The sequence below is a fragment of the Nylanderia fulva genome, unplaced genomic scaffold (assembly GCF_048542155.1).
Source record: "Nylanderia fulva isolate GAGA-0341 unplaced genomic scaffold, ASM4854215v1 Scaffold198, whole genome shotgun sequence".
NCBI lineage: Eukaryota > Metazoa > Arthropoda > Insecta > Hymenoptera > Formicidae > Nylanderia > Nylanderia fulva.
This window is the reverse complement of record NW_028190249.1, coordinates 136,729-164,682: the sequence shown is the minus strand read 5'-3', so window position 1 is coordinate 164,682 and position 27,954 is coordinate 136,729. Positions and strand designations below refer to the sequence as shown.

At 28.6% G+C, this 27,954-nt stretch overlaps 2 protein-coding genes across 3 annotated transcripts; both read left to right on the top strand.

The window, feature by feature from the left end:
* Nucleotides 1–889: 889 nt before the first annotated feature.
* Nucleotides 890–25,676, top strand: LOC114937441 (protein yellow). Its single transcript, XM_029310895.2, has 2 exons — nucleotides 890–2,154; nucleotides 20,889–25,676. The coding sequence occupies exons 1-2, from the start codon at nucleotides 1,388–1,390 to the stop codon at nucleotides 21,409–21,411; spliced, it is 1,290 nt and encodes a 429-aa protein (XP_029166728.1). The 5' UTR covers nucleotides 890–1,387; the 3' UTR covers nucleotides 21,412–25,676.
* Nucleotides 7,523–9,572, top strand: LOC146723453 (dynein light chain roadblock-type 2-like). Of its 2 annotated transcripts, none has more exons than XM_085481904.1 (4): nucleotides 7,523–8,021; nucleotides 8,400–8,555; nucleotides 8,683–9,017; nucleotides 9,091–9,572. In XM_085481904.1, the coding sequence occupies exons 3-4, from the start codon at nucleotides 8,960–8,962 to the stop codon at nucleotides 9,300–9,302; spliced, it is 270 nt and encodes an 89-aa protein (XP_085338030.1). In that variant the 5' UTR covers nucleotides 7,523–8,021; nucleotides 8,400–8,555; nucleotides 8,683–8,959; the 3' UTR covers nucleotides 9,303–9,572. The 2 variants fall into 2 exon arrangements, with proteins under 2 accessions (XP_085338030.1, XP_085338031.1); XM_085481905.1 differs by lacking the exon at nucleotides 7,523–8,021 and adding an exon at nucleotides 8,028–8,185.
* Nucleotides 25,677–27,954: the final 2,278 nt, after the last annotated feature.

Genomic DNA, 27,954 nt, shown 5'->3' with positions numbered 1-27,954 from the left:
AAATATAATATATGTAAAGTGCATAAGGCTAAATATTTAATCTGCTTTAGCTTCTCTAATTTTATTAATTTTTAAAATATAATTTCTTTAAAAAGATCATTCAATTTATATTTTAGCTTCTCTATATTTTGATTAATTTTTCCCGATATTTTGATTTTATTGATAGCAATTATAAATATCATAGACGATATGAAGAATATAAAACCCAGAATATCCAATAAATGTTCAGTTTTGGTTTTTGTTTAATCCAAAAAAGTTCATATTGATATAAGATAAACTTTTTAAGAATATATGCATAATTGAATGTTCAAAGTACATTTAGACGTTTTAAATATTTAAAAATATCTTATCTATACCTACCTACTTTAAAAAAATACGTTCAATGTTTGAAATAATTCCAATTCTAACAGTTTCAGAACAACGTTCCAATTTTAGTCCTTAAAATAGACATTTTTCGATTGCTCAGAAAAGTAACACTGCGGACATTTTTAAAATATCTCTAGATATTTCTAATACGTATAAAACGTCTAATTTTCGATATATGTTTTTAAAATGTCATTGTGATGTCTTGCGCCTCTATTATGGGATATAAAAAATAAAAATAAAATAAAATAAAATAAATAAAGTAAAAATCAGTAAAATATTAGAAAAGACCCTCCTATTATTTTCACGAGATTATCATTAAACCGCGAAAATTCGTGGCGTGTAGTTCACAAAATTTGCAGCGATTTACATCTCCGCGTCACTTTGCTACCTACGTAAGCTACTCGGTATAATGTGTGACGTCTTCCCCTCATCTCCGCGTGCAAATACATCAAACGAAAGGGGGGAGGAGGAGAGGGGGGGGGGGGATCGACATCTCCCTAACCCAACGACGTTGGCGAAGGCGTCGTGAATCAGTCTGTCGTGCATCGTCAAATTGTGATCGTCGTTGCGTGGCCATTTAACGTTGCACTCGGTGTATACAAACGTATATATATAATCATCTATACGTACGAAAATAATTTCTCTCTCTATCAAAAATCGAGCACAGAATTCTTTCTTCCGAAAAATAAACAAAAACAAGTTAAAGCAAGATAATAAAAATTGTTTTGGCCAGTTTTAACGATTCTTCTACAAAAATTTGAAGGAAAAGTATTTTTTTACTCTTATTTTTATTTTATATTAAATAAATTTTTCAATACCTTTGACATATAAACCTAACTGAAAGTTAAATTATATGTTTAATTGTGTGTGAAAAATAAGAGAACTAAACGCACAATTGTTTAGTATTCTATTATTGGATTTGGAAAAAGAAGTGAGGAAAGACAGTTCTATCGAACGTATATTTTTCGTGTATTCGTGATACATACATCAATATTATTGAACTGATTGTGACATCTTTAAAATGAAACGATTACTATTGCTCGCCCTTTTGGCCGTCGTAGTATTGTGCCATGAACCATTCCAAGTGATATTCGAGTGGAAGTCGCTCGACTTCGAGTGGCCATCGGAGGAAGAACGGACAGCCGCGTTGGTGCAGGGTGATTATATAGCGGCGAACAATATCCTCACCACCGTGAAATTCTGGCGGGGGAAGATGTATCTGACAATACCGCGGTGGAAGGACGGCGTGCCGGTGACGTTGGGCGTGACTTCCGCGAAACCAGTGAACGGAATGACGGCCCCGAAATTGGAGCCCTTTCCCAACTGGGACATGCAGAAGTTAGGCGATTGTTCGGCGTTCCAACTGGTCCACAGCGTGGAGATCGATCCTAAGGGTCGCATGTGGGTGCTGGATACCGGCCGGGCCAGATTCCAACAGGGAACCAAGTACGACTGCCCAGCACGACTGGTGATCCTCGATCTGGAGGACAACGGTAAGGTTCTCCGTAGCTACGAGTTTCCCAATCAAGTGGCTCGCCGCGGCGTGACGTATCTCAACGACATCGTTTTGGATCATGAGAACGGAGGCATGGCGTACATCACCGACAACGGCCACGACGATCCCGGCATCATCGTGTACTCCTTGCAGAACAATACCTCGTGGAAAATTCGACACGAGTCCATGAAGGCGGACTCAGACGCGATCGGATTTATGGTGGGGAAGACTCACGTGCACGATGCTGTGCATGTAGACGGCATAGCGCTTTCACCGGCAAGCAATGACAATAGGTACTGTCTGCTAAAGCCAAGTTTTTTCTTAGGGAAAGTTAATCCAAAATCGTAACGAATACTAAAAAGTGTGTAAATTACACAAATTGCTTCCTCATTATTTTATTTTTCTGTTATTAAACTTCCTCCGCAGAAGCAAGCTGGTTTTTCAATTTTGGCTTCCTCATAGAATTTCCTATACAGCACAGAACATTGCAATTACATTGCAGCAATGTTGCAATCTTGCAGCAATGTTGCCCAATCTTGCTGATTTTTCAATTTTAACTTCCTCATAAAAAAGGTAAGAATCTTCTCTCGACCGTACTGGCAAATATTATTTATTCAATCACAACGTTTTGACCCTTCTTTGAGTCCTTATCAAGTGATCTAGATATACATAGACAGAGATTAATACAATAAAAAACAAAATTACTTTACTAACAATATTACAAAATGATAAAAAGAAGCAAAACATACTTGTAAAAATAAAAATAAAATTATAATTTTAAGATGTCAAGAACGAACATAGTGTCGGTTTGACAACACGTCAAGATTCTTAGACGAGTTATTGGAGACTAAACGATCTTTATTATTTTGTCGTAGATATTACTTAGATTGTCGGTATCCTTTTGTCCATTAATAGCGTTATTATTTTTCTTAATAAAAAACATTTCAGCGATTTCTCTTTTTCTTACGTGTTTTTCACTATGCAAAATAACAGGCGAAGTCCAGTCAAAATCGTGATCGAATTCAATTTTATGTTTGCTGATAACTGATAAATTACTCGAATGCATTTTGATGTTGCTGAAAACATAAAATTGAATTCGATCACGATTTTGACTGGACTTTGCCTGTTATTTTACATAGTGAAAAACACGTAAGAAAAAGAGAAATCGCTGAAATGTTTTTTATTAAGAAAAATAATAACGCTATTAATTTACAAAAGGATACCGACAATCTAAGTAATATCTACGACAAAATAATAAAGGTCGTTTAGTCTCCAATAACTCGTCTAAGAGTCTTGATGTGTTGTCAAACCGACACTATGTTCGTTCTTGACATCTTAAAATTATAATTTTATTTTTATTTTTACAAGTATGTTTCGCTTCTTTTTATCATTTTGTAATATTGTTATTGTAGTAAAGTAATTTTGTTTTTTATTGTATTAATCTCTGTCTATGTATATCTAGATTACTTGATAAGGACTCAAAGAAGGGTCAAAACGTTGTGATTAAATAAATAATATTTGCCAGTACGGTCGAGAGACGATTCTTACCTTTTTTAAATTCTGTCTGGCGATTCTCAAATATCTACGTTTTTATTTCCTCATAAAACTTCCAATACTCCAAAGAACATTGCAATTACATTGCAGCAATGTTGCAATCTTGTAGCAATGTTGCAATCTTGCAGGTTTTTCAATTTTGGCTTTCTCATAGAACTTTCCATACAGCACATTGCAGTAATGTTGCAATCTTGCAAGTTGCAATGTAACATTGTAGAGATATTTCAGGAACATACAAATATTTCATGAGAATGCAACATTCCAGAAAGATTATAAAAAATATGATTTAATAATCGCTAGTTCTTTTATCTACCGCTATGCGGCGCGCGATTTTCTATCTATCTCGTATTTAAATTTTAGATAGAATTACATAATGTAATAGCATAATTTTATTTGCAACTGTGTGCATCTTATTATTAAAATGCTACTATGCAATAATTTTTACGTTTGTATTGTATTTTAATTAAAATGTTATCATTGATATACAGTATGTGCGTATGACATATATGTATACACTTCACAACATTATATCGTATTAAATCTTCATTAACTAATAAAATATTTGATATATAAGTTATGGTCAAAGCCCGATGAGCGCGCGTTTTTAGAATTGACTGATCAATCCTGCGAAACAACCAAGCGTGTTGGTCAAAATTCGAAATACTTTTTTGTGTTTCGGCTTTTGACTAATACGTTTTTAGTCAATCCTAGGAATAACTAATATGGCTGGTTCAAGTTAGAAACTAAAAGAGTCACTTTTTGCATTTGCACAATTTAGAGTTACATTTCTTGTTACAATTACATTTTTAAAGCCTTGACCCCCAAACTTTGAATCTTTGATACTAACTTCTCTTAATGATAATTCTATATGTCAACAATATTAAATAAATTTTCCTTACATTCTTGTATCTGATTCCTTGAGAAAAGTATATTTATAACTGTCAAATGTATTGTGCAATTCTAAATGTCATAAATCGACTGATTGCCAGAATAAGTAATATATTTATTATAGATTTAGGATATTTCGATAATTATATTGCTTCATTTTGTTATATTACATATATTACGTACTTTCAAATATTTTATAATATTCGCTATACATGCCAATAAAGTTTCTTATAGCGTGTCTAATTTGAAAATGTTTTTTTTAATGACAAGACGATCAAAATTCTGTTTTTTCTCGGGTGATCGCTGCAAGACAAGATAATTTTATTTTATACTAATTATTAAAAAATATTAAAATATTTATGTATATTTTTAAAAAGCGTTTTGTTTTAAATAAATTTTGTCATTTTGTATTGATATATAATATTTTACTAAAAGTATATTTTTAAACTTTAAGAAAAATAACTACAAAAATAAAGTAACTTACAAGCTATATTACATATGTCAACAATAAAAATATCGCAGTCAAAAATCTTGGTTATATTTTTTTAACAGTCAAAGTCCGAATTAAGCCATACATTTAAGATTGACTAGTCAAACTCCGAAGTGATTTTTTTAGTTTCTAACTTAAACCAGCCATATTAGTTATTCCTAGGATTGACTAAAAACTTACTAATCAAAAGCTGAAACACAAAAGTATTTTGGACTTTGACTAACACGCTTGGTTGTTTTGCAGAGTCAATCCTAGGAACGCCCGCACATCAGGCTTTGACTATAACATATACATTTCAAAAAAGCGATACAGTAGAAAAATAGAAAAAATGTGAAACTTCAAATATTTATAAGCAAATATTTATAACGCTAATAATTATGATATTAAAGTGCTTCGAAAACGAAAATAAAGCTTGAAATTTGTATTTTGAGAAAATTTTAATGTTGATTACGTAGAATAATCAATTTTTTGTCATGGCAAATGATAGAATAATAATTTGCAAAATTGATTAATAAAAAGACTAATTGACGTAATTTGATGGGATAAAAAGCGCGCGAAAGTTCAAATTCTTCCCTTAAAAATGTGCTTTTGCAGAACTCGACACGATTATTTTTTGCTGAGTTGTGTAAATCTGAAAAAAATTGATTTTATTACGTAAGTTATGATTTATATATTTGCTAATTCAAAATGTTTCGAAAACTTCGAGAAGTTCTTGAAAGAGTCTGCAATAAGATGGACAAAAATAAGGGCAGTGTAAGAATAAGTATATGTTTCGTCATATGAAAGAGATAATACGAGTCTGCGGAAAACACACACATATAATTAACATACATTTTATCTTCAACATACAAACACACTTCATTAATTCAATGGAAAATAACACTATAGTATATAACCAAAAATTATTTTAAACTATAGACAAAGTTCTTACATTTTTGGATACTGAAAACGATAAGAAAATCCAAATTTCACTAGCATGTCAAATTTCTAAAATAATTAAGGTTTAAGGGGTTATACCTACCTATGTGAGGTCGAAAAAAACATGTATTTTTAGGATTTTTTTAACTAAAAGATTTTTTAAAATAAATGATTAATCATTCAAATGTACATTTTGAAGATTCTATAGTATTTTTTTAATTACAAAATAGCCTAGTTTACATCGTAGAAACTTTTGATACGGATATCAAACTGATCCGAATTAAACGTTAGATACGCTCTTGTTTACATCGATCGTATTAAACTTTTTTTGCAAGACACTTTTAGCATGATATTTATTCTTCGTACACAAATATTTGTATTAACTACATTAACCTGTAAATTAACTATTACGATACGCCATAACGATGACAGTTTTTTTTTTTTTTTTTTTTTTTTTTAAAGAAACATACGTATATCAGCGTTTACACCGCGTTGAGAATATTTAATACGTGTATTAGTTTGGTCTGATACTCACTGCTTTCGAATATCGTACTATTCTGATACGCCAGCATTTACAGCGTCAATACCAAACAATTTAATACAAAATATAGTACTTAAAACGCGTATCAAGTGTTCAGTGTAAACTAGGCCAATATAAAAAACAAAATATCATAGTGATCTCCCCAAGAACATTTTTGTTGTAAGTTTTTTGCGGTGACCACTGTAGCTTTGAGCTCGCTTATCTGAAATGAAAAATTCGAGCGAATTTATAGTTAGTACATTAGTTTATCTAGTGCACGATCGATTATCTCGAAAAATTAATTTGGGACAAAATGGCGGTTGTTTAAAGTTAAAGTATCGATTTTCGACCAAAAAATCGTTTATTTTTATCTGTAAAAAAACTACGCAACGAAAAATAAAAAGCAACGATCGGGCACTAGATAAACTAATATATATACTAACTAATTTTGCTCGAATTATTCATTTCAGATGAACGAGCTCAAAGCTACAGTGGTCACCGCAAAAAACTTACAAAAAAGTGCTCTTGCTGATATCTTTTTTGTTTTTTAATATTTTGTAATAAAAAAATACTATAGAATCTTCAAAATGTATACATTTGAATAATTAATCATTTTAAAAAATTATTTTTAAAAATCTTTCAGTTTATTAAAATAAAAGATTCGTAAAAATACATGTTTTTTTCGATCTTACAGGTAGGTATATAACCTTTTAGTGTGTAAAAACTGGCTTTTTGCGATATTTGAGATTTTTTTGTGAAAAAAATTAACGTTTTGATCAAATATAAATGTATATTCAACATATATATTTGTATGTATATCGATTGTAGAGCCTACTACGATATCTTTTTGCGTCAACGAAAATTAATTATTTGTTGGTTAGGAATAGTATCCTTGGTTTGGATTTCTATATAATTCCTGTGTTATCCCATTTTAATCTCTCTGTAAAGTTATATGCGAGAAAAATATCGTTCCGAAAGTCTATAGCTTTACAGGGGGATTAAAATAGGATAACACAAGAATTATATAGAGATCCAAACCATTGCAAGGATACTATTCCTAACCAACGAATAATTAATTTTCGTTGACGCAAAAGCTAGGCGAGAAAAATATCGTTCCGAAAGTCGGCTATAGCTTACAGGGGGATTAAAATGGGGTAACACAAAAATTAGAGATCCAAACCGAGGATGTTATTCCTAACCAACGAATAATTAATTTTCGTTGACGCAAAGACATCGCGATAGGCTCTACAGCCGATATAACATACAAATATATATGTTATGTATTTATTTGGTGAGCCGAATCAAGAGACACGGTAGTGTCTCGCGACCAGTTAAGGACGTAGCCGAGACACCGTGTATCTTAACGCGAGTCGGACATTTGAGTCTTTATAATATTTCGAATTCTCAATAACGGCTGAAGCAATCGAGTTTATACTAGACTTAATCGATAGATTGAGTTTGAATTATATAATAAAAGTGTCTTTATTTCTGCTCTACGTGATTTGTAAGCAGAGATATAAAAATGCAAAGTCGAAATATGAAAAATTTCTTTTAAGAAACGTCCCCGTCATCATTGTCATCATCGACCACGCAAACATAGTAGTATCGTGCTACACGTATTCACACGTATACAACACATGCGCACACATATATCACACGTACACAACACATAAATAGATGCATGTATTGGAAATGTCCATCTCGCACGTTTTACAACAGACGGCGATAGTTGCCCTCCGCTATATTGACAGCGTGCGGGGTTAGATATTTTCAATCAATCAACGTGCGGGGTTAGATATTTTCAATTTCAATTTTTACATTCAATTTTAATGTTATTATTTGCAAATTTATGGTCATAATATTTCAATAATATTTCAATTATATAAATGCCTATGTATGAGTATGCATATATTTTTAATAATAGTTGCCCTCCGCTATATTGACAGCGTGCGGGGTTAGATATTTTCAATTTCAATTTTTACATTCAATTTTAATGTTATTATTTGCAAATTTATTGTCATAATAATTTATGTGCAAGTTTACAGTCTGTGATACAAAATCAGATATTTTGCTATTATTTCAATAATATTTCAATTATATAAATGCCTATGTATGAGTATGCATATATTTTTAATAATTTTCTTAATTAGCTTCTATATTTTTTTCAGTTGTACATCAAGCAGGTAGCATTATCAGCTCACTTGTGAGCATGGGTTGGGCAATGGCTAGTTATCATCGCAGCATTCGATTAGCTTAACAAGATAAATCTAATATCAGTGCTATAGGAACTATTTTACAATTTTTCTGGCATTTTCTTATTGCAGGTACATATATATCCAATAATTAATATACAAAATTAAATATTATTCATCACACACTTTGTATCAAAATAATATATTTTTTAAAATTTATTTTAAATTTATTTAATCATTTTTATCATTGTGATTGTAGTGGCAAGGATCTTATTGCTCAGTGTCATTGCAAGCATCTGGCCTGTATATACCATAATATATTGTGTAATACATTGGCTAAGTATGACAATATAGATTTTGATAGATTCCCATGGAATATTGGAATTTTGTCGGACTTACAGTCATCCACCACATATGCAGCCTACAATTAAAGAACGCATTTATTCCATATGATTTGCTTCCGTTATTGGAATATTTAAAATAAAAATTTTATTAATAAATTTCGATGAAATAATTTATAAGAGGTTGAAGAAACTATGAAACAAATTCAGTCTCATAAAAGGGTAGTTGAAACAATAGTGGTGAATGCAGAAGGTATTACATGAGATCATTGACATGATTTACTTGTAGTTGTAAACAAAAATTTATAAAATTATATTTGTTTTAGGTATTCCTATAAAGTCAACATTAGATAATACGACAACATTTCAATACGCAGGTTTGATAAGTCAATTGTCAAATAAAGCTCGTTCTGTCGTACGTGACTTGAATCCAACAAATGATTTAACTTTCTTGCGCATACGTAGCAAAAAACATAAAATTATGATGGCACCAGATAAAGAATTCATATTAATAGTAGTACAAAATCCAGTTGATTGATATTTAAAAGAAACAAAAATATATTTCAAAGTTAAGATTTATTTTTTTGGTTGTTAATTTAATCTGTATGCTACATTGGATGTTAATATCTATTCAATTAAATAAAGAAAAATAAAAGAATAAAGCTTAAAAATTATACAAAATGCAGTATTTAATTACTAATTTAACAAATTATGAACTTTTAGAGTTTTTAAATAGTGCTTTCTTCTTTGGTAACAATATTATATTTTTAAGTTTGATAATTATGAAAATATGTATATATAGTAATTCATGGCATGTTTATTTTTGTATTTAATACAATTATAAATGTACATTTCTCATCAATAAAATATCACAGTATCTTTTTTATAATTTAATTTTAATATTGAGATTGTTTTTATTCAGTGGAAAAAAAAATGTGTAGTTGGTCCCTATTAATTATACATACATATAAGAGTGTCGCACAAATAATTCTATGCAGTCTTTTTAAGATAATATAAAAATACTTATAAATATAATCAATTAAAATACATATAATCAAAATTGTATGTATTAAAATTCAATAGCATATAAAAAAGATTTTTTAAAATTATATATATATAATAAAAATCCAACATTTTATATATATATATATATATATATATATATTTATTTATTGTATATCATAAATATATATTTATTTATTTATATTTATCTATCTTTTTTTTATATATATGGTAGAAATACAATGTATGAGTTATTTTATTTTGCAAAATTTTTGAAAGTTAAACTATTAATTACAATGAAATTATTTCATATAATACCGAGATTCTTTTCATAATAAAGATTAAGAGAGAGTTAGATTTTATCATAAGATTTATAAAAGTCATAAGATAAGGTTAATTGCATATTGTATAGTTTATCTCTCATTTTTTAAAGTAAATAAATATCAAAGTTACATTGCTTGAACTGGTGCGTTTGAAGTATGTTGTCTTTTTGAGGGATGCAAGACAATATAGTACAAAAGCATTGCTGTAATTCCCAAGAAAAAGGAAATGATACAAATAATAAAGATTATATTAAAGTACTAAGCCTCTTTAACTGCAGGAGGACAAGCATATTGCCATAATAAATTTGCTGCAATATTTTCAAAAAAGCAGATAACATAGAAAGATAGATGTTTTCAAAATGTTTTGCTATCTACAGCATTGAGATATATAAAAATGTGCACTATGCCAATAACGGAAGCAAATAATATGGAATAAATGCGTTCTTTAATTGTAGGCTGCATATGTGGTGGATGACTGCAAGTCCGACAAAATTCCAATATTCCATGGGAATCTATCAAAATCCATATTGTCATACTTAGCCAATGTATTACACAATATATTATGGTATATACAGGCCAGATGCTTGCAATGACACTGAGCAATAAAATCCTTGCCACTACAATCACAATGATAAAAATGATTAAATAAATTTAAAATAAATTTTTAAAAATATATTATTTTGATACAAATTGTGTGATGAATAATATTTAATTTTGTATATTAATTATTGGATATATATGTACCTAAAATAAGAAAATGCCAGAAAAATTGAATTTGCTTATTTATTTAAAGATGCTTATCATATACAAAAATGAATGATATAATCTCTAAAAACTCACCTTTAAAAAAAGGTAAAAAAAGGCGACCAGTTAAGGGCACGCCATTAACAAAAATTATCCATTGCAAACCCATGTACAATAGAATTGTATGAAAAATTATCGATTATAAACCCATGTACAATCGTAACAAAAGTAATGAAATAAAAAAAAATTGCGCCAAGTGAAAGTAGAAACTTGTACCAGTGGAAAATTAAAGTTGCAGACATATATAGAGTCGTATAATGAATCAATAAAAATTTAAATTTGCAAATGTAGAATTGTACCATAAAAAAACTTATCTTTTAAAAAAAAAGATAAACAAGATGCCAAGTCCATGCGCCATGTGAAAAAGTGTTAAACAAAAAAGTATTTTTAAGTAAAAAAATCTATCAATTGACAAAAATTTATGTTCTAAAATTAATATCTCTACAAAAAGTAATGTCCAATTATTGCGCGAATAAATAAACATTTTTATAAAAAATTAAAATTTAAAAACTTATGCAAATTTAAAATTAATATAAAATAAAAAGAAATAAAAAAATTTTAGTTAAAAAAACTGGGCGCGCTGCAATGAGTTTAAAAGTAACAATTTAATTTTAATATCATTAGAATATTATTTAGCAGCGCGCCCAGTTTTTTTAACTAAAATTTTTTTATTTCTTTTTATTTTATATTAATTTTAAATTTGCATAAGTTTTTAAATTTTAATTTTTTATAAAAATGTTTATTTATTCGCGCAATAATTGGACATTACTTTTTGTAGAGATATTAATTTTAGAACATAAATTTTTGTCAATTGATAGATTTTTTTACTTAAAAATACTTTTTTGTTTAACACTTTTTCACATGGCGCATGGACTTGGCATCTTGTTTATCTTTTTTTTTAAAAGATAAGTTTTTTTATGGTACAATTCTACATTTGCAAATTTAAATTTTTATTGATTCATTATACGACTCTATATATGTCTGCAACTTTAATTTTCCACTGGTACAAGTTTCTACTTTCACTTGGCGCAATTTTTTTTTATTTCATTACTTTTGTTACGATTGTACATGGGTTTATAATCGATAATTTTTCATACAATTCTATTGTACATGGGTTTGCAATGGATAATTTTTGTTAATGGCGTGCCCTTAACTGGTCGCCTTTTTTTACCTTTTTTTAAAGGTGAGTTTTTAGAGATTATATATTCCTAATATATATATATATATATATATATATATATATATATATATATATATATATTGTTGCATTCCCAACAAGATGCATTTTTTAATTTTAATATTTTATTTTTTAACCGTGTTTGAAGAAAGATTAAAGCTAAAAAAAAATTATGCATATAGATATGCGTCTGGGAAAAAAAAGGTTTTTGGAAGAAAATTATTTTTTTCAAAATTGATTTTATCAGTTTTATTTGTCCCCCTTTAGATCATACAACTTTTGTCTGGAATGTTTTTTCGAAAATGCATTTCCCGGTAAAAAATTAAATATATATATATAATTATATTTTATATAATTATACATATATATATATATATATATATATATATATATATATATATATAATCATATAAATATTTATTGTTACTTTTGGGACATCCTGTATATAATTTGACATAATTATATATGAACCCTATTTTTTTATTACATATTCTTGTAGCTTATCTCAAGAGCTTTTCAAAATACTATAATTAAGTTATTTTTTATAAGGTATACTTTCCGAGTTACAAAGCTTAATTAAAAGTTACAGTTCTGAAAGGCTTTTCATATAATATTACAATTTTAACAAATCTCAAAAATAAAGACGAATGGAAGAAATAATCCATATGTAAGGATGTTGAAGAATACGAAAAAGCTTTCACTAATTTAAGAGATCACAACCATGAACAATAATGAAGTTTATGACAAGATTTTTCAGTTGCGATAAATAATTAGTTTGTACTGGTATCATACAAAACGCATAACATTCTTGTACATCTAATTAGAACTACAGTGTAGAAGTACTTTGCATTTTCAAATGTGACTTCTAAAAACCACTGGGTTTTCAGGAGATTTCGTCTTAATAATATCATAATGATTTATTCAGCAACTTATCTTAAACAATATGAGCTCAATTTTCAAATGACCCTTAGGAATACATTGACTCGTAACACTATTACATGTCGAAGCATGTAAAATTATCCATTCATCCAATTTCTGGAGTAAAAAATATAGGATTTCCTACTTAAATAACGCTAATACTATACTGGCTGTTAGGTAGTATAACTTTCAAGCCTTATAACTCGGAAAGTACCTTATAAAAAATAACTTAATTATAATGTTTTGAAAAGCTCTCAATGTAAGCTACAAAAATATGCACATTAATAAAAAATATAGGGTTCTATTTAAGAAATTCAAGGTGATCTGCTTATTCTGACTTTGGTAACGCCACCCAAGGTCAAACTGATGAGATCAATTAATAGATTTTTTTAAGCCCTACAACTTTTGTCTGAAACTTTTTTCTGTAGAACGTATATTTTCGAAATTTTTAAGGGATCCGTTACTTTTGGGACACCCTGTATATTTATATATATGAAGAAATATATATTTATTATATATATATATAATAATATTATATATATATATATATATATATAATATATATATATATATACATATATGTATAATAATATAAATTTATATAATTATATCTAAAAAGTACTTTTATCTATAATTTTATATATTTCTATATTATTTTATATTATTATATATAATATATAAAATTTTTTGCCGGATTGTTTTAAAAAATTCAAGGTGGACAATTAAAATGAGACACCCTATATATGAATATACATTTATAGTGGAATCTATTACAATAAGTTATATTGCGTATATGTATATCGATAGCCCTACAAATTATGAATATATATAATTATATAACTTTATCATCATAGGCGAATTATTTATTACTACCTCAGCGCAAAACTCATCTGCATTTTATGGAAAATGAGTAATAGATTCATGACACCTGATCAGAATTTCCAGATAACATTAATCTTTTTTCACAAAAAAATTTTAAATATTGCAAAAAAATATTGTATCAAGTATATTTCACAAAAACACATTTTGGAGGGAAGAATTTTAATTTTCGCACTTTTTAAAACAAAATTTATATAAAAATAGTTTTTTGTAGGCAAAATGTAGTTTACAAAACTTGAGTAGAAGTTTTCGAGAAAAATTTGTTATCGAGATTCAGAGTGTCAAAGATATGTCATTTTAAGAAACAAAACAATATAGGGTGAATGGCCATATTACTGGCAGTGTCCATATTACTGTCAGTTAATATATTTAAATGGTTTTTAGAATCTAACAATAAATTAATAGTAAATATCTTGTATCGCCAGTGATGAATAAAATTAAAAATAAATGTGAGACGACCCAACTGGCTTAAATTAATTCTTATTATTATAAGTTTGATGCCATGTACAAGAAAAGACAACGTTTCGACCTTAGGTTTAGGTCCTTATCAAGTCTAAAATTAACATTAAAAAATACAATAGATGTACATACAAGAATTTTGATTTTTAAGAAAGTAAAGCGCAAACCAAGATTATAATAACAATTTAAACGTACCTTACAAATTCTTTAGTGTAATATATAATTAATATAACTTGAATTAATATAACTTGATACGTTTATTAAACCCCGAAAAGACAAATTACCTAAAGCCGATATGACCGAGATAGTTTATAAAGTTGACTGCAATGACTGTGACGCCACATACATCGGACAAACTAAAAGACACCTTAATACTCGGATTAAAGAACATATGAATAATATAAAAATGCATGTCAGCAATCAAAATGTTATAAGCAAACATAGAAATGATTTTTCGCATGACTTTAAATGGACAAACTTAAATATTTTACATCGAGAAACAAACACTAGGAAAAGAGAGATTGCTGAAATGTTTTTTATAAAAAAATTTAATAACACGATCAACCTACAGAAAGACACAGAGAATTTGAATCCGATCTATGATAGAATAATCAAAGCTGTTTAATTTAGTTCGTCTTTACCATCCATACTGAACGTTTACGTGACACAGTATTTATATTGAAATATGTAAAATGAAAAAAATTAATTATATATTGCACTAAAGAATTTGTAAGGTACGTTTAAATTGTTATTATAATCTTAGTTTGCGCTTTACTTTCTTAAAAATCAAAATTCTTGTATGTACATCTATTGTATTTTTTAATGTTAATTTTAGACTTGATAAGGACCTAAACCTAAGGTCGAAACGTTGTCTTTTCTTGTACATGGCATCAAACTAACAATAAATGTTACATTATTTTAAAAAATGTTTTAAAATTTTTCAATAAATATACTTATTATCAAAGTGAATAAATAAAAATTAAAGTTAAAAATACTAATTGAAAAAAAAACTTAAAGTTTGAGAAGCATGTTTTTTTCACGGATTGCGTCCATTCTTGTTAAGAAAGTAGAAAACGGTACCTACAAAAATAATTGATTAAAAGTAAATTTTAAACTATAAGTTTTGTTAAAGCGCATTTTTTATTAATATAGCGTTAAAATTGAGCAAAAAAAAATTAAATGATGTGAATAAATTATTAATTTATATAATTAAATATTATTGAGTCAGTAATATGTTCAGATTTTTGGTATTGTTCCTAATACTGTGAACAGTATTACGGACACTAGTGCAATAGTGAACGTACACTGACCGGCAGGAATGGTGTCCGACGTCAGAAATGTACGACGGAGGGAACGAAACACCGATAGACAAGCGCGACCCGCGGTGTCCGTATGTCCGTATAGCTGTCTCACTCGCATTCCTTCAATTTATAGTCGAGTGAGTGAGACAGCTATTGGACACCACTAAATGACACCACGTCTTGTATTGCTTTCTCTCTCGATCATACGATGTTTAAGAGAGATACAATATCGGAGTACCCTCTACTACTTTCTCCTTCGCTCCTTGATCTCCGCCGCGCTTCAAGTGACACATTCAATGTCGCGCAACGTATGTGTGCATATGATCTTCGGCTGTTATACACGTATACACATATCTGAAATCTGACGCCGGACACCATTCCTGCCGGTCAATGTACATAATACTGACAGCTAACTTAACCTATTTACTTGTATCATTCATATGACGTAACATTAATTTAGGTTATGAAAAATTGACAGTAATAGGGCCAGAATTAGGTACAACATAATTTGGAGGTTGCCAGTATTAGGTGCAACTGCATGTAACCATAATTATTATATTAATTAATGAATGACAAATTAATTTTATTTGATTTTTTTAATCTTATTCTTAAATTATATACTTATAACAAATTTAAAAACCATATGACACTATAATATTATTGGCCGTATACATTTAATCAAATATAACAGAACGACTAATATCATAATATGCCAGTAATATGGCCATTTACCCTATCCTTTTTTAAAGCAAAACGAAAAGATAAAAAAATTTCTAAAATTGATTCCACATTAAAATTAAAACTTTAAACTTCAAAATGCGTTTCTAATTTTTAGTCTACATTAGTCTACAATGATTTTTCGTCAAGTTTCAGCAGTTTTAAAATAGCATAAGTTTTAGGATAGGAAAAGTGTTCCCTATTTTTTTAGTAGTGTGTGTCATACATAATTATTATAGCTATAAAGCTATAGTTATAAATATTTGAGCTTTCATAATTTTTTTCTATTTTTAACTATACGTACGTATCGTTTGTTTTTTTTACGGAATGTAGTTAATAAAATTTCACAATATAACTTATTTTTCGTAATTGTTTTTTTATTATTACAGCAATCAAAATTGATATAACAGCATTAAAAATTAATTAATTTTTTCATTATTATTTAATTTAAGAACTTTTTTTACTTTTAATGCCTTTATGTTGTTATATTAATCCTGTATATTTTAAAGATATCAAAAATAATTTTAATTAAAAATAAAAACTTTTATATAAATATAAATATAATATTTTGATTGTTATATAATAAAAAGAAATATTAATAGTTAGGTATTTTATTAATTGATTGAAATACATTATGCATAAAAATTTTTGCATTGCAGCACTTGAATAGTACGATGCATATAATTGTGCATATAAAATTATGCTATTGCATCAATGTTGCATACATTTTGCGATTGATACAATGTATTTAATTATTCATGACTCTATATATCCTTCTTGTATTAACCTTTGATATCTCATCGAAGATGGCTAGATATATTTTTAGTGCTTAAAAACATATTAGTGTCTTCGTACATGGAAATTATTTCTTTCTATACATCTTATATCCTTTATATTTTTCTTTGTGGTTATCTAAATTTCATTATAATTAAATATTTAAAGTTTCCATTTTTCTATTAGGAGTACAAATAAGTTTCCGCCGTTTTTTATAAAAAATTGAATATTTATTGTAACAGAATGGTAGTTTAAGTTTATTCAAAGTATTGTTCATCACTAGCAACCACTTTTTCCCATCTCTCAGGCAGCATTCGAATTCCACATCTAAAGAACTCCTTATCTTTTGAGGTTATCCACGTATCAACCCAATTTTTGGTATCTTCATATGTTGTAAACCGCTGCTCCGACATAGCATGTGCCATTGACCGGAACAGATGATAGTCGGATGGCGCTATGTCTGGTGAATACAGCGGGTGGGGTAACACTTCCCAATCAAGTGTTTTCAAATAGTTTTTCACCGGAACCGCTACATGCGGACGAGCATTATCATGGAGTAGAATTCGTATGGAACCCAATTTCCTTGTTTATGAATCATTCCTAATGATTTTAAACGATGTGAAACTGCTTGCTGAGTGACTTCTAATGTGAGAGCAAGTTCCTTTTGTGTTTGAGACGAATCTTCCTCCAATAATTCTTCCAATTCTGCATCTTCGTAAATTTTAGGCCTTCCACTGCGGTCTTTGTCTTCTACATCAAAATCACCGTTTTTAAACTTTTGAAACCACTCACGACACGTTCTCTCACTCAAAGCAGCTTCATTATATGCTTCTACGAGCAATCCATGCGCCTCAGCTGCAGATTTTTTTAAATTAAAGAAATAAATTAAAAGTTCCCGCAAATGACGTTTATTTGGCTCAAATTTAGACATTTTCAGCTCAAGAAAATTATATTTTACTAACACGGAGTCACTAATATAGTAAGGTTATGTTATTTTAGAACGAACAGACTAATTTTTAAACCGGTTATCATCTGCAAATGCTAACGAAAACCGCGCGCCGCGACACCTTCCTTAAAACGGCGGAAACTTATTTGTACTCCTAATATTATATTTTTCTTTATTGTACCACTTTTTTGTATTTATATAGATAAAAATGCCTGATGATTAGATTTCATCATATGTCATGATCTTCTGATATTGATTGAAATATGTTGTATGTTGTATGTCTTATAATCATATTATAATGATAGGTCATATAATGAAAAATGTGAGCTCAGATATTAATTTGAGCATATTTATGTACTCATGACATTTTTTACAAAAATTTTAAGATATAATATGTCCGTATTTTGAGTAGCATTTAAGCCTGCATCTGTGTCTATTTTTGTCATCATGTTTTAAAAAATATAAGTGCAATCCCTATAAGCGCATAATATTATTTAATATTTAAGCAATATTCTAGGTGTATTTTTAAAATATTTAATATTCTAAGAATACGCCTAGAATATTAAATAATATCATGCGCTTATAGGGATATGAGTACAATATGAGTACAGAATACATATATTTTGCTATCTGATTATATTTTAGAATTAAATTTTATTGATTTAATAATAATCTTTATTCAAAGAGAGTTAATAGTAAAATTATATTATATTACTATTATTGTTGTTGTTGTTGTTATTGTTATTATTATTTATTATTATTAATATTATATATACATATATATAGATGTGTACATCTGTGGTTGAAACGTATGTATATTTACGTAATAATGCAAATTGTCTTTCTACTCTTTATATAATAATTTATTTACTTTTATTTAGCATATAGTATACGAGGGTCACTATTTATATTTCGGGAATTGGCAACACTGATGTCATGTGAGTCCATTTGACGGTTCCATCGTAAAGTTTGACATTTTTGACGATATACGTACTCAGAACATTTTGTCATACGGACGCTATTTGTTTATTTTATATTTAGTTGAAAGTTTCGTCTCGGCAAAAAATGGAACTGAATCGTGAACATTTTCGTGCGATGATTTTTTACGACTTTCGACGTGGATTATCACAACAAGAGTCAATCAACTTAATTTGACTTTTGGCGATGAAGCTCCATCAAAAACCACTGTGTATCGCTGGTATAGTGAATTCAATCGTGGTCGTAGTTCGCTGTCCGACGAGTTTCGTGAAGGTCGTCCAAAATCGACTGTAGTGCCAGAAAACATCGATGCTATGCACGAAATGATTAAGCAAGATCGTCATGTAACCTATTGTGAGATTGAGGCATCCCTAAGCATTAGTTCCACCAGCATATATGCGATTTTACATGAACACTTAGCTGTGCGAAAGTTATGTTCGCGTTGGATCCCACATAATTTGACAATCGCTCAAAAAAAGGCTCGTGTCGATTGGTGCAAAGAAATGCTTAAGAAATACAATCGCGGTGCTTCAAAAGACGTTTATAAAATCGTGACAGGTGACGAATCATGGATATATTCGTATGAGCCCGAAAGTAAGCAGCAGTCGACTGTATGGGTGTTCCAAGATGAACCAAATCCAACAAAAGTTGTTCGCGCACGAAGCACTTCAAAGAAAATGGTGGCCTGTTTCTTCGGAAAAACTGGTCATATTGCAACAGTACCTCTAGAGGATCGTAGAACAGTAAATTCTGAGTGGTACACAACCATCTGTTTGCCAGAAATCTTCGGTGAAATAAGGAAAACAAACAAGAGACGTCGGATTGTTCTTCATCATGACAATGCGAGCTCTCACACATCGGCTCAAACAAGAGACTATTTGAGCACTCAAAACATCGAATTGATGGGTCATCCGCCGTACAGCCTTGATTTGGCACCCAATGATTTCTTTTTGTTCCCATCCGTGAAGAATAAACTGCGTGGTCAACGATTTTCATCGCCCGAAGAAGCTATTGAAGCGTTCAAAAATCATGTTTTGGAGATACCTCATTCGGAATGGAATAAATGCTTTGAAAATTGGTTTAAGCGCATGCAAAAGTGTATCGATCATCGTGGCGAGTACTTTGAAAAACAATAAAAATATATTCGCAGCTTAACTATTTGTTTTTGTTCCTATTCCCGAAATATAAATAGTGACCCTCGTATAATGTGAATGCAAAAAATTATCTTACACATTTTTATTCTGTAATTGACGTAAGAAGTGCCACGTGTCCTCCTTTCACATTTTTACTCATTCTTCATCATTACAAAGGGTTTATCTTAGGTCTTTGATCTGTCAGATTTTTCTCTACAGATACTCTCTATAGAAACTTCCCATAAAACATTTTACGTACAAATATCTAGCTATTGCATACAAAAGCAGCTCATACTGCGCAAGCAAAACCTTATCCTAGTGAGTCGTCATAGTGATAGTAAATGCTAGCACACTTTGCGCGCGATCTCATCTCGTTATAAGCATGCAAGATGAGCATATTCAACAAGCATGTTGCTGTCACTATCACATCAGTGGTATATTTATGGCAACTTGATATCCATTTGCATGTGATTTGCTGGTGTATCAAATAATATATAAGCTAACCATTTGCGTGCAATATGTACGACTAAACATATCCCATATGCAAAATTCAAGCGTAAATCTCAAACACATTAGTTTATATGCATAAGACGTGCAAATTTTGCACGCCAAAATTGTTATCTGGGCCACAGATTAGTATGCGGGGTACTTATAATTATAAATAATTTATACAAAGAATTTTAACAAACAACAATGAAATTTTTTTGCTTCAGGAAAATTTACTATTCGCCTTTATCTTCGTTTCGCTTATACTCAATTCCGGTGTCCGCCCTGAGGGACAACGCGACGAACATCGCTCCGTACGTGAAGGAACTCGGACGGAAGACGTCGCAGACCGACGGTATGGCAATGTCGGCCACCGGCGTGCTTTATTTCGGCCTGCTAGCCGACGACGCTATCGCCATGTGGGACACCAAAGCTGTAGCGGCTTTCAACACCGGCCAGCGAATCATCTCGCGCGATCACTTGTTGACACAGTGGCCCGACAGTTTCGCCTTCGACGAGGACGGTAACTTTTGGTGCGTCACCAACAGGTTACAAAACTTTTTGACCAGCCGGGTCAATGTTGATCAACCCAACTATCGTCTCATTCGCACGCACGTAGGTGTTAAGAATTATCAGTATTATGAGAATGGCACGGCGCCGGGTTGGCCGGATTTCACTGCCGGTGCCGACTCCGTCAAATTGGCACTCGCCACATTGCTGGCCGCCATTTTGGTTTTTGTCGCAAAGTAACTTTTATGCGGTAACGTATATCAGATATATATGTATAAAAATGCGCAAATTGGAAACTTGCTTCCTCTATATGAAATATGAGGAAGCCAAAATTGGAAAAACAGTTTGCTTATAAAGGGGGCTTCAGATTCCTTGATTTTCGTCGCGACCATGTTGGATTGTAACGTCAGAAGCGAGAAAATATACACACTGAAAACTTTTGCATGCCATTTTTAGATAAAAAAATATTTCAATAAAACAACGCTACAAAATCTTTTGGCACCTTGGAAAATTGTCCGAAAACTATCCTTTTCTCTTGACAGTCAATCCACAGTCGTAAAATAATTGAAACATATCAGATTTTGTCATGCGAAATGATTGTATATATGTGCAAAGACCAACTTGGACCTCATATTAGTCATATTACAACTGTTGATTAATTATAAAGGGAAAAGATTAGTTTTCGGATAATTTTACAAGTGTATCAAAGAATTTTGTAGTGTTGTTTTATTGAAATATCTTCTTATCTAAAAATGGCAAAAATTTTTCTAACGTCACGATTTCGACATGGTCGGTGAGAATCAAAGAGCCTTAATGCGAATGAACAAAATGGTAAGGAAGCAATGTGCAAGTTTCCAATTTGCACACTTTTTTCACATAGAATAATATTTTGTCATATATTATATATAATATAAGTATGCGTTAGGTACGGATGTACCTATACTTTTTGCATGTTTCTTTCGTAAAATTCGAAAAGAGTGATGGCAAATTTTGCCCATTTTTTGGACCTTGAATTTCAAATTTTTGTATGGCAAATAGTACTATTAGATGAAACATTAATCCCAGTAAAATTTCAAGATGAGCATAGGTTCCGGAAATACAAGGGAATGAAAGTGATGATTTCTAGTTAGGGTGTATGAAAAATTATCACTTTCACTTCTTCATATATCCGGAACCAAATCTATGCTTATCTTGAAATTTCTCTGGGATTAACGTATTATCATTTAGTACTATTTGACATAAAAAAAAGTTTGAAATTGGAGGTCCAAAAATTCGATTCTATAAAATGGGCGAAAAAACAGGTCTTTTTGCCATCATACTCTTTACAATTTTTTTTAACAAATTCAAAATTTCATAACAAATGAACTCTTTCAACCATCTTCGCCAAATTCAATATTAACCGTTTTCTAATAATACTCCATTTATATAAAAAAATTTAGTCGAATATCTCAAAATTTACGAAATTGGAGCAATTACAAATATTTTTCAAAAAATACAAAATTTTATAAAAAATGAATCCTCTTTCACTAAATAACATATTTCACACAGCATAAAATTCAACAGAAATGTTGCAGAAATATTTCAAAGTTTCAAACTAATTTCTAAATAAACATTAAAATGACGTTAATTATCTCTAACAGAATACACATTCAAAAAATATGATATCCATTATAAACAGCAGTTCTTAACCTTAGGGTTCGTGATGATGTTTTCACAAGCAAATTGTATATTTATTACTTTTTGCCCATTCTACGAGAGCATTGATAATATGAATGATAATATTTTCAACTAATTAATGTTAATTAATAAATAATATTACATTACCAAATATTTGGAGGACCGCATGAAAATAATGTGATGAGAAGGAATTCGCATCGTAAAAAAGATTAAGTACCGCTCTGATCTACATAGAAGATATAATTATATCCTTTAAATATCCTGACACATCTTATTTTAAGCAAGTGTTTTAAAGATCTAACTTAATTCGTCCTATTTTTACCCCTATACTTTCATGTCAAAGAGATACAATATGTATAATAAAAAACAGAAATGCGCATTTACTCTTTCTCTTTAAAGAATAATTTTCTTCTTCAAAAACAGCAACACACTTCAGGAATTACCTGAGAAACTCTTCAAGTATCAAGGCAATTTTATTGTTACCGAAAACGCAAAAATTTTTTTAAGAAAAGTTACTTCAGAAAATATTTTCATTGCATATATACATATATTTGTGTGTATTGTTGTTGTTGTGTGTATACATATATTGTTTAAAAAAATTCAATTCTCTTAGAATTTTTAATGTCTTACGAGCAAGCTTTTAGAGGTAAACAATATAAAAAAAATTATTGATCAAATTTAAAAATAATAAAAATAGAAAGTAAAATTAGAAAGTAAAAATTATTTTTTATAATTATACAATCGAGAATTGACTATTAATAAAATATATTTATTTTGCCATTATTTTCAATTGTATTAATCAATCAATAAAAAAGATCAAATAAGAAATTAAATAAGAAATTATAATTGCTTTTAAAAATAATTATTGTTAGTATAAATATTCGTCGATTTTCTTGTTCAATGATAAAAATAATATACATTTTAAACATTTCTCATTGTTTCATTATTTAAGCACGCTCGTAAATTAATATAATTTTACAAGATTTTTGAATTCTTTAATTATATTTTTAAACTAAATTCTTAGAATATTAGTTATAATACTTGCATGCCAAATTAGAGCATTGTAACTCAAACAATTCTTGAGACGTTTAAATTTTCAGAAAAGTATACACACACACGGACATATTTAAAAAAAAAAATGATTTTTTGATGTTTTGAAATATTCTGAAAGTATTGGCAAAACAAAAAAATTTTTTCAAATTTTTATGCTTCACAAATGTTCCACAAAAACAAAGCTTCCTTTATGAGAAAGCAAAAAAGTATGTAATTTGCAACTAGCAGCTACATATATTTTTATTTTAAAAATCCAGTAAATAGAGCTTTTTAAACGCTATAATTTTTCTCTGAATTTTTTCGATAATACGTATGTTTTGTAAAATTAAAAGATTTTAACTTTTTGTACACCTTGTACGTTAAATTTTTAAACCCTACGCGCATACAAAAGAATTACTTACAAAAATCGATATTATATCATATTAACTTTTAAGTGTGCAAAATTTTTTTTATAACGTTTAAATGTTTAGATATAAATTGAAAAAAAAATACGAGAGATTTGTAGAATAAAACAAACAAAATTAAAAAATGAAAATATACAATTCGAAATATATTTAATTTAATCGAATATTTCTATTCTATATACTATAATGTATTTGCTGTATTTTTATTTTGCTTTTATTTTTAAACTAAATTTTGCCTCTTTGCGTTGCTTAATTTTTGCTGGAAACTATAAATGAATATTTTTAACTTTAACTTTATAAAGCCACGCCATTTATATATCAGGCGAAAGGATGGCCCTGATATGTATATTTCCAATTCTTGTAGATTAGGCTGTAGTATGGCAAACTTGCATGGTGCTAACAAATGTCGTGGTACCGGCAAGGCAATTTCTACCAGGAAATTTTTTAATAATATTTTTTAAATAATATTTTTCATTATTTGTGTTAAGGGTTTAATTAAATATGTACTTTTCAATTATTTAATCAGCAATATGATGCACGAATATATAAATACAAAATGTGTGCCTAATCAAATACATTCTTATATATGTATATAGATATCGAAAATACTAAGACATTAGCCTATCCTAGAATTATTAGAATTAAAGAGGGAAAAAAAGAATAAAAAAATTAAATGTTGTTGAATAATATAGAATAGAAAAATTCAATGTATAAGTATCTCATAGCGATACTGCGAAAAATTTCACAGAAGTAATATATATATATATATATATATATATATATATATATATATATATTACTTTATAAAAAACTAAAAATTAATTAATTATATTATCAATTTATAATATTTTAGAGAGGCCAAAATCTCTATATTAATTGAAATATATTTTCTTTTTACACATGTAGGATTAAAATAGATATTTAAGAGAGCTAATCAATTTTCGTTATCAGAGTTTTTCGTGGATATCGCTCGCTTTTATATGTGTCGTGTATAAAAATAGGTGTGTAAAAATGTGTTCTTTTCTATTTTATTATTTATGACTACGCTTCGAACTTAATTAAAGCGCGTCGTGATTTCAAAATATAAGGATAATTAAAATAGACGTATTTTTATTTGAATTGTACAGCTGCCAGCTATTTATTATGAGATAAGTATAAGATGAGAATAACGCACAATGAATGTGAATTTGAAATAATGTTTGCATTCAGCAGCTTTGTATTCTTTCACATTTGTATTCAGATTTTATAGACACTGAATGTGGTGAATGTAAAATTGTCGAACACAATAATTATTTTATCGAAATTATTTTATAAGAAAAAAAAAGAAAAATGAATTGTATATTGATAATATAATAATGAATTTTTAGTGAATTTATTGAGAATACAGATTTAATGAACGAATCGATTTAAACGAATAAAATGAAACTTATCGTGATTATTTACAATTGTTATTTATTTGTTTATTTGTTTATTTGTTTATATATTCACCAAATTAATTTATAATAAATCACTCAAACAGCATTAATAATGGAGAATGATGTAAAAATATTTTCTTTATCCATATATTATATATAAATAGAAAAATTTTACTTATATGTATATTTATTTATAATATCGATATTAATTATTTATACATATCTTTAATATCTGTATATGTTAACCTGTTTTTCTTTTTCATCTTTATGTTCTTTATTTTTTCTTTCTCTCTTTTTTTAATGTTTTCCTATTTTACGAACATTATTGTTGATGGCTCTCAAGATATCAATATAATATACGCATATATCCAAAATAAGTCGGCCGAAGAGCCAACGCACGCAAAAATTAATTCTTTTCGCAAATTTTTTAAACTTAATTAAATCTTGGCAATCTGTCAAGTTTAAAAAATTCGCGAAAAGAATTAATTTTTGCACGCGTTGGCTCTTTGACCGATTTTCTTATTTTCTTCTTTGCTTTTTTTACTCTTTTTCCATCTCTATCTTTAAACCTAGTCCTACATTAAACAACTTCTATACTCAAATAAACACGTTATTTCATGTTACATTTTTGTGTATAAAATATTTGTTAATATAATATATATGTATATATATGTATATATACATATATGTATATTTATATATTATGTATGCGTGTATATATGTATATATAATAAGATAATATCCATTTATTATTACTATATTTATTATTGTTATTATATAATTATTATTAATAACAAAAATATCAATAAAGACAAAATTCGAATAAAAAGTATTTATTTCATATAATATATGTGTTCTCTTATATTTATTCCATTGGTATCAGTAAATATCAGAGTTGGGTAAGTTAATAATTTTGTAAACTAAATTAAGTTAAAGTTATAGTTCCTTTATAAAATTAATTTAGTTATTTAAGTTAAAAGTTACATAAACAAAAAATTAACTCAGTTAAAATTAAATTAACTGAAGTTAATCAAAGTTAATCAAAGTTAATCAAAAGTCAATTTTTAAAAACATTATTTATATTAAATTAGAATTTTGTTTGTTAATTCTTTTAAAATTGATAACAACAAATAACAAAGAAATTTTGATTTTTATATAGAAATATATTTTTTTGTAATTACAATTGATGACAATAATTAACATAAAAATTAATAATACTTATTTAATTTAAAAATAATACGTTTATAATTTTTATAAAAAAAACAATAATAGTACTTTGAAATAAAAAAATTTAATTTAGGAAAAAAATTATTAAGTTTGAGGTAAAAAATAACTAGTTGAAGTTAAAAATTAATACATTTTAAATTAACTAAGCTAAGTTAAAAGTTATTAACATTTTAACTCTTTTTAACTTTTAACTATAATTAACTATACTTATTACCCAGGCAATATATGTATATGTACATCTTACGATGCTGCACAGATGGAATGTTCCATTCGCTTTTCGAATGAGTCATCATACGCCTCGTTTTTCTCTCGCGGTTTTAATTCATCATCATCCTGTAAATAAGACCGTGTGCATTACCCAACGTTAATAAGCGGTATTCTCTTTCTCAGAAAACACTATATTTCAGATCTCCGCATACTATTCAATTTGACTAAATACAGCACATTGTGCGAATCAAAACTGGATTAAATAGCAGGTACAATTCTCGCGACTCTCTCAGGTTTGTAATTTATTCGCTTTTTGAATAGCGCGGCGGTCAACGCCTACAAGAAGTTGCGTAACACGCATATATATATACGCGTGCGAATATATATAGTATATTGCACATTGCACGTCGTTGCACGTATCGTAAAAGTAGAACGATGCTCACGCACACGCATCGCGAAAACAATTGTGTAAAAAGGTTTTTTTTTATTCTTCTTTTTTTTGTGTTTCATGAAATATTCACCTCTATTGAGGCAAAATAGAAGTATATAGAAGTGCTTTTTGTTATCATATATTTTAACTTTTCCGGGCAAATATTTGAAATTAAGCGCAATAAAAATATTTAAATAAAAGCGAGAAATTTAAATAAAAGTTATAGGATTACGAAAAAAAACGTTTAAATTAAAGTTGTAGGATTATATATATAAAAAAGGTAAAATTCTTCTCTCGACCGTACTGGCAAATATTATTTATTCAATCACAACGTTTCGACCCTTCTTTGAGTTCTTATCAAGTAATTTGT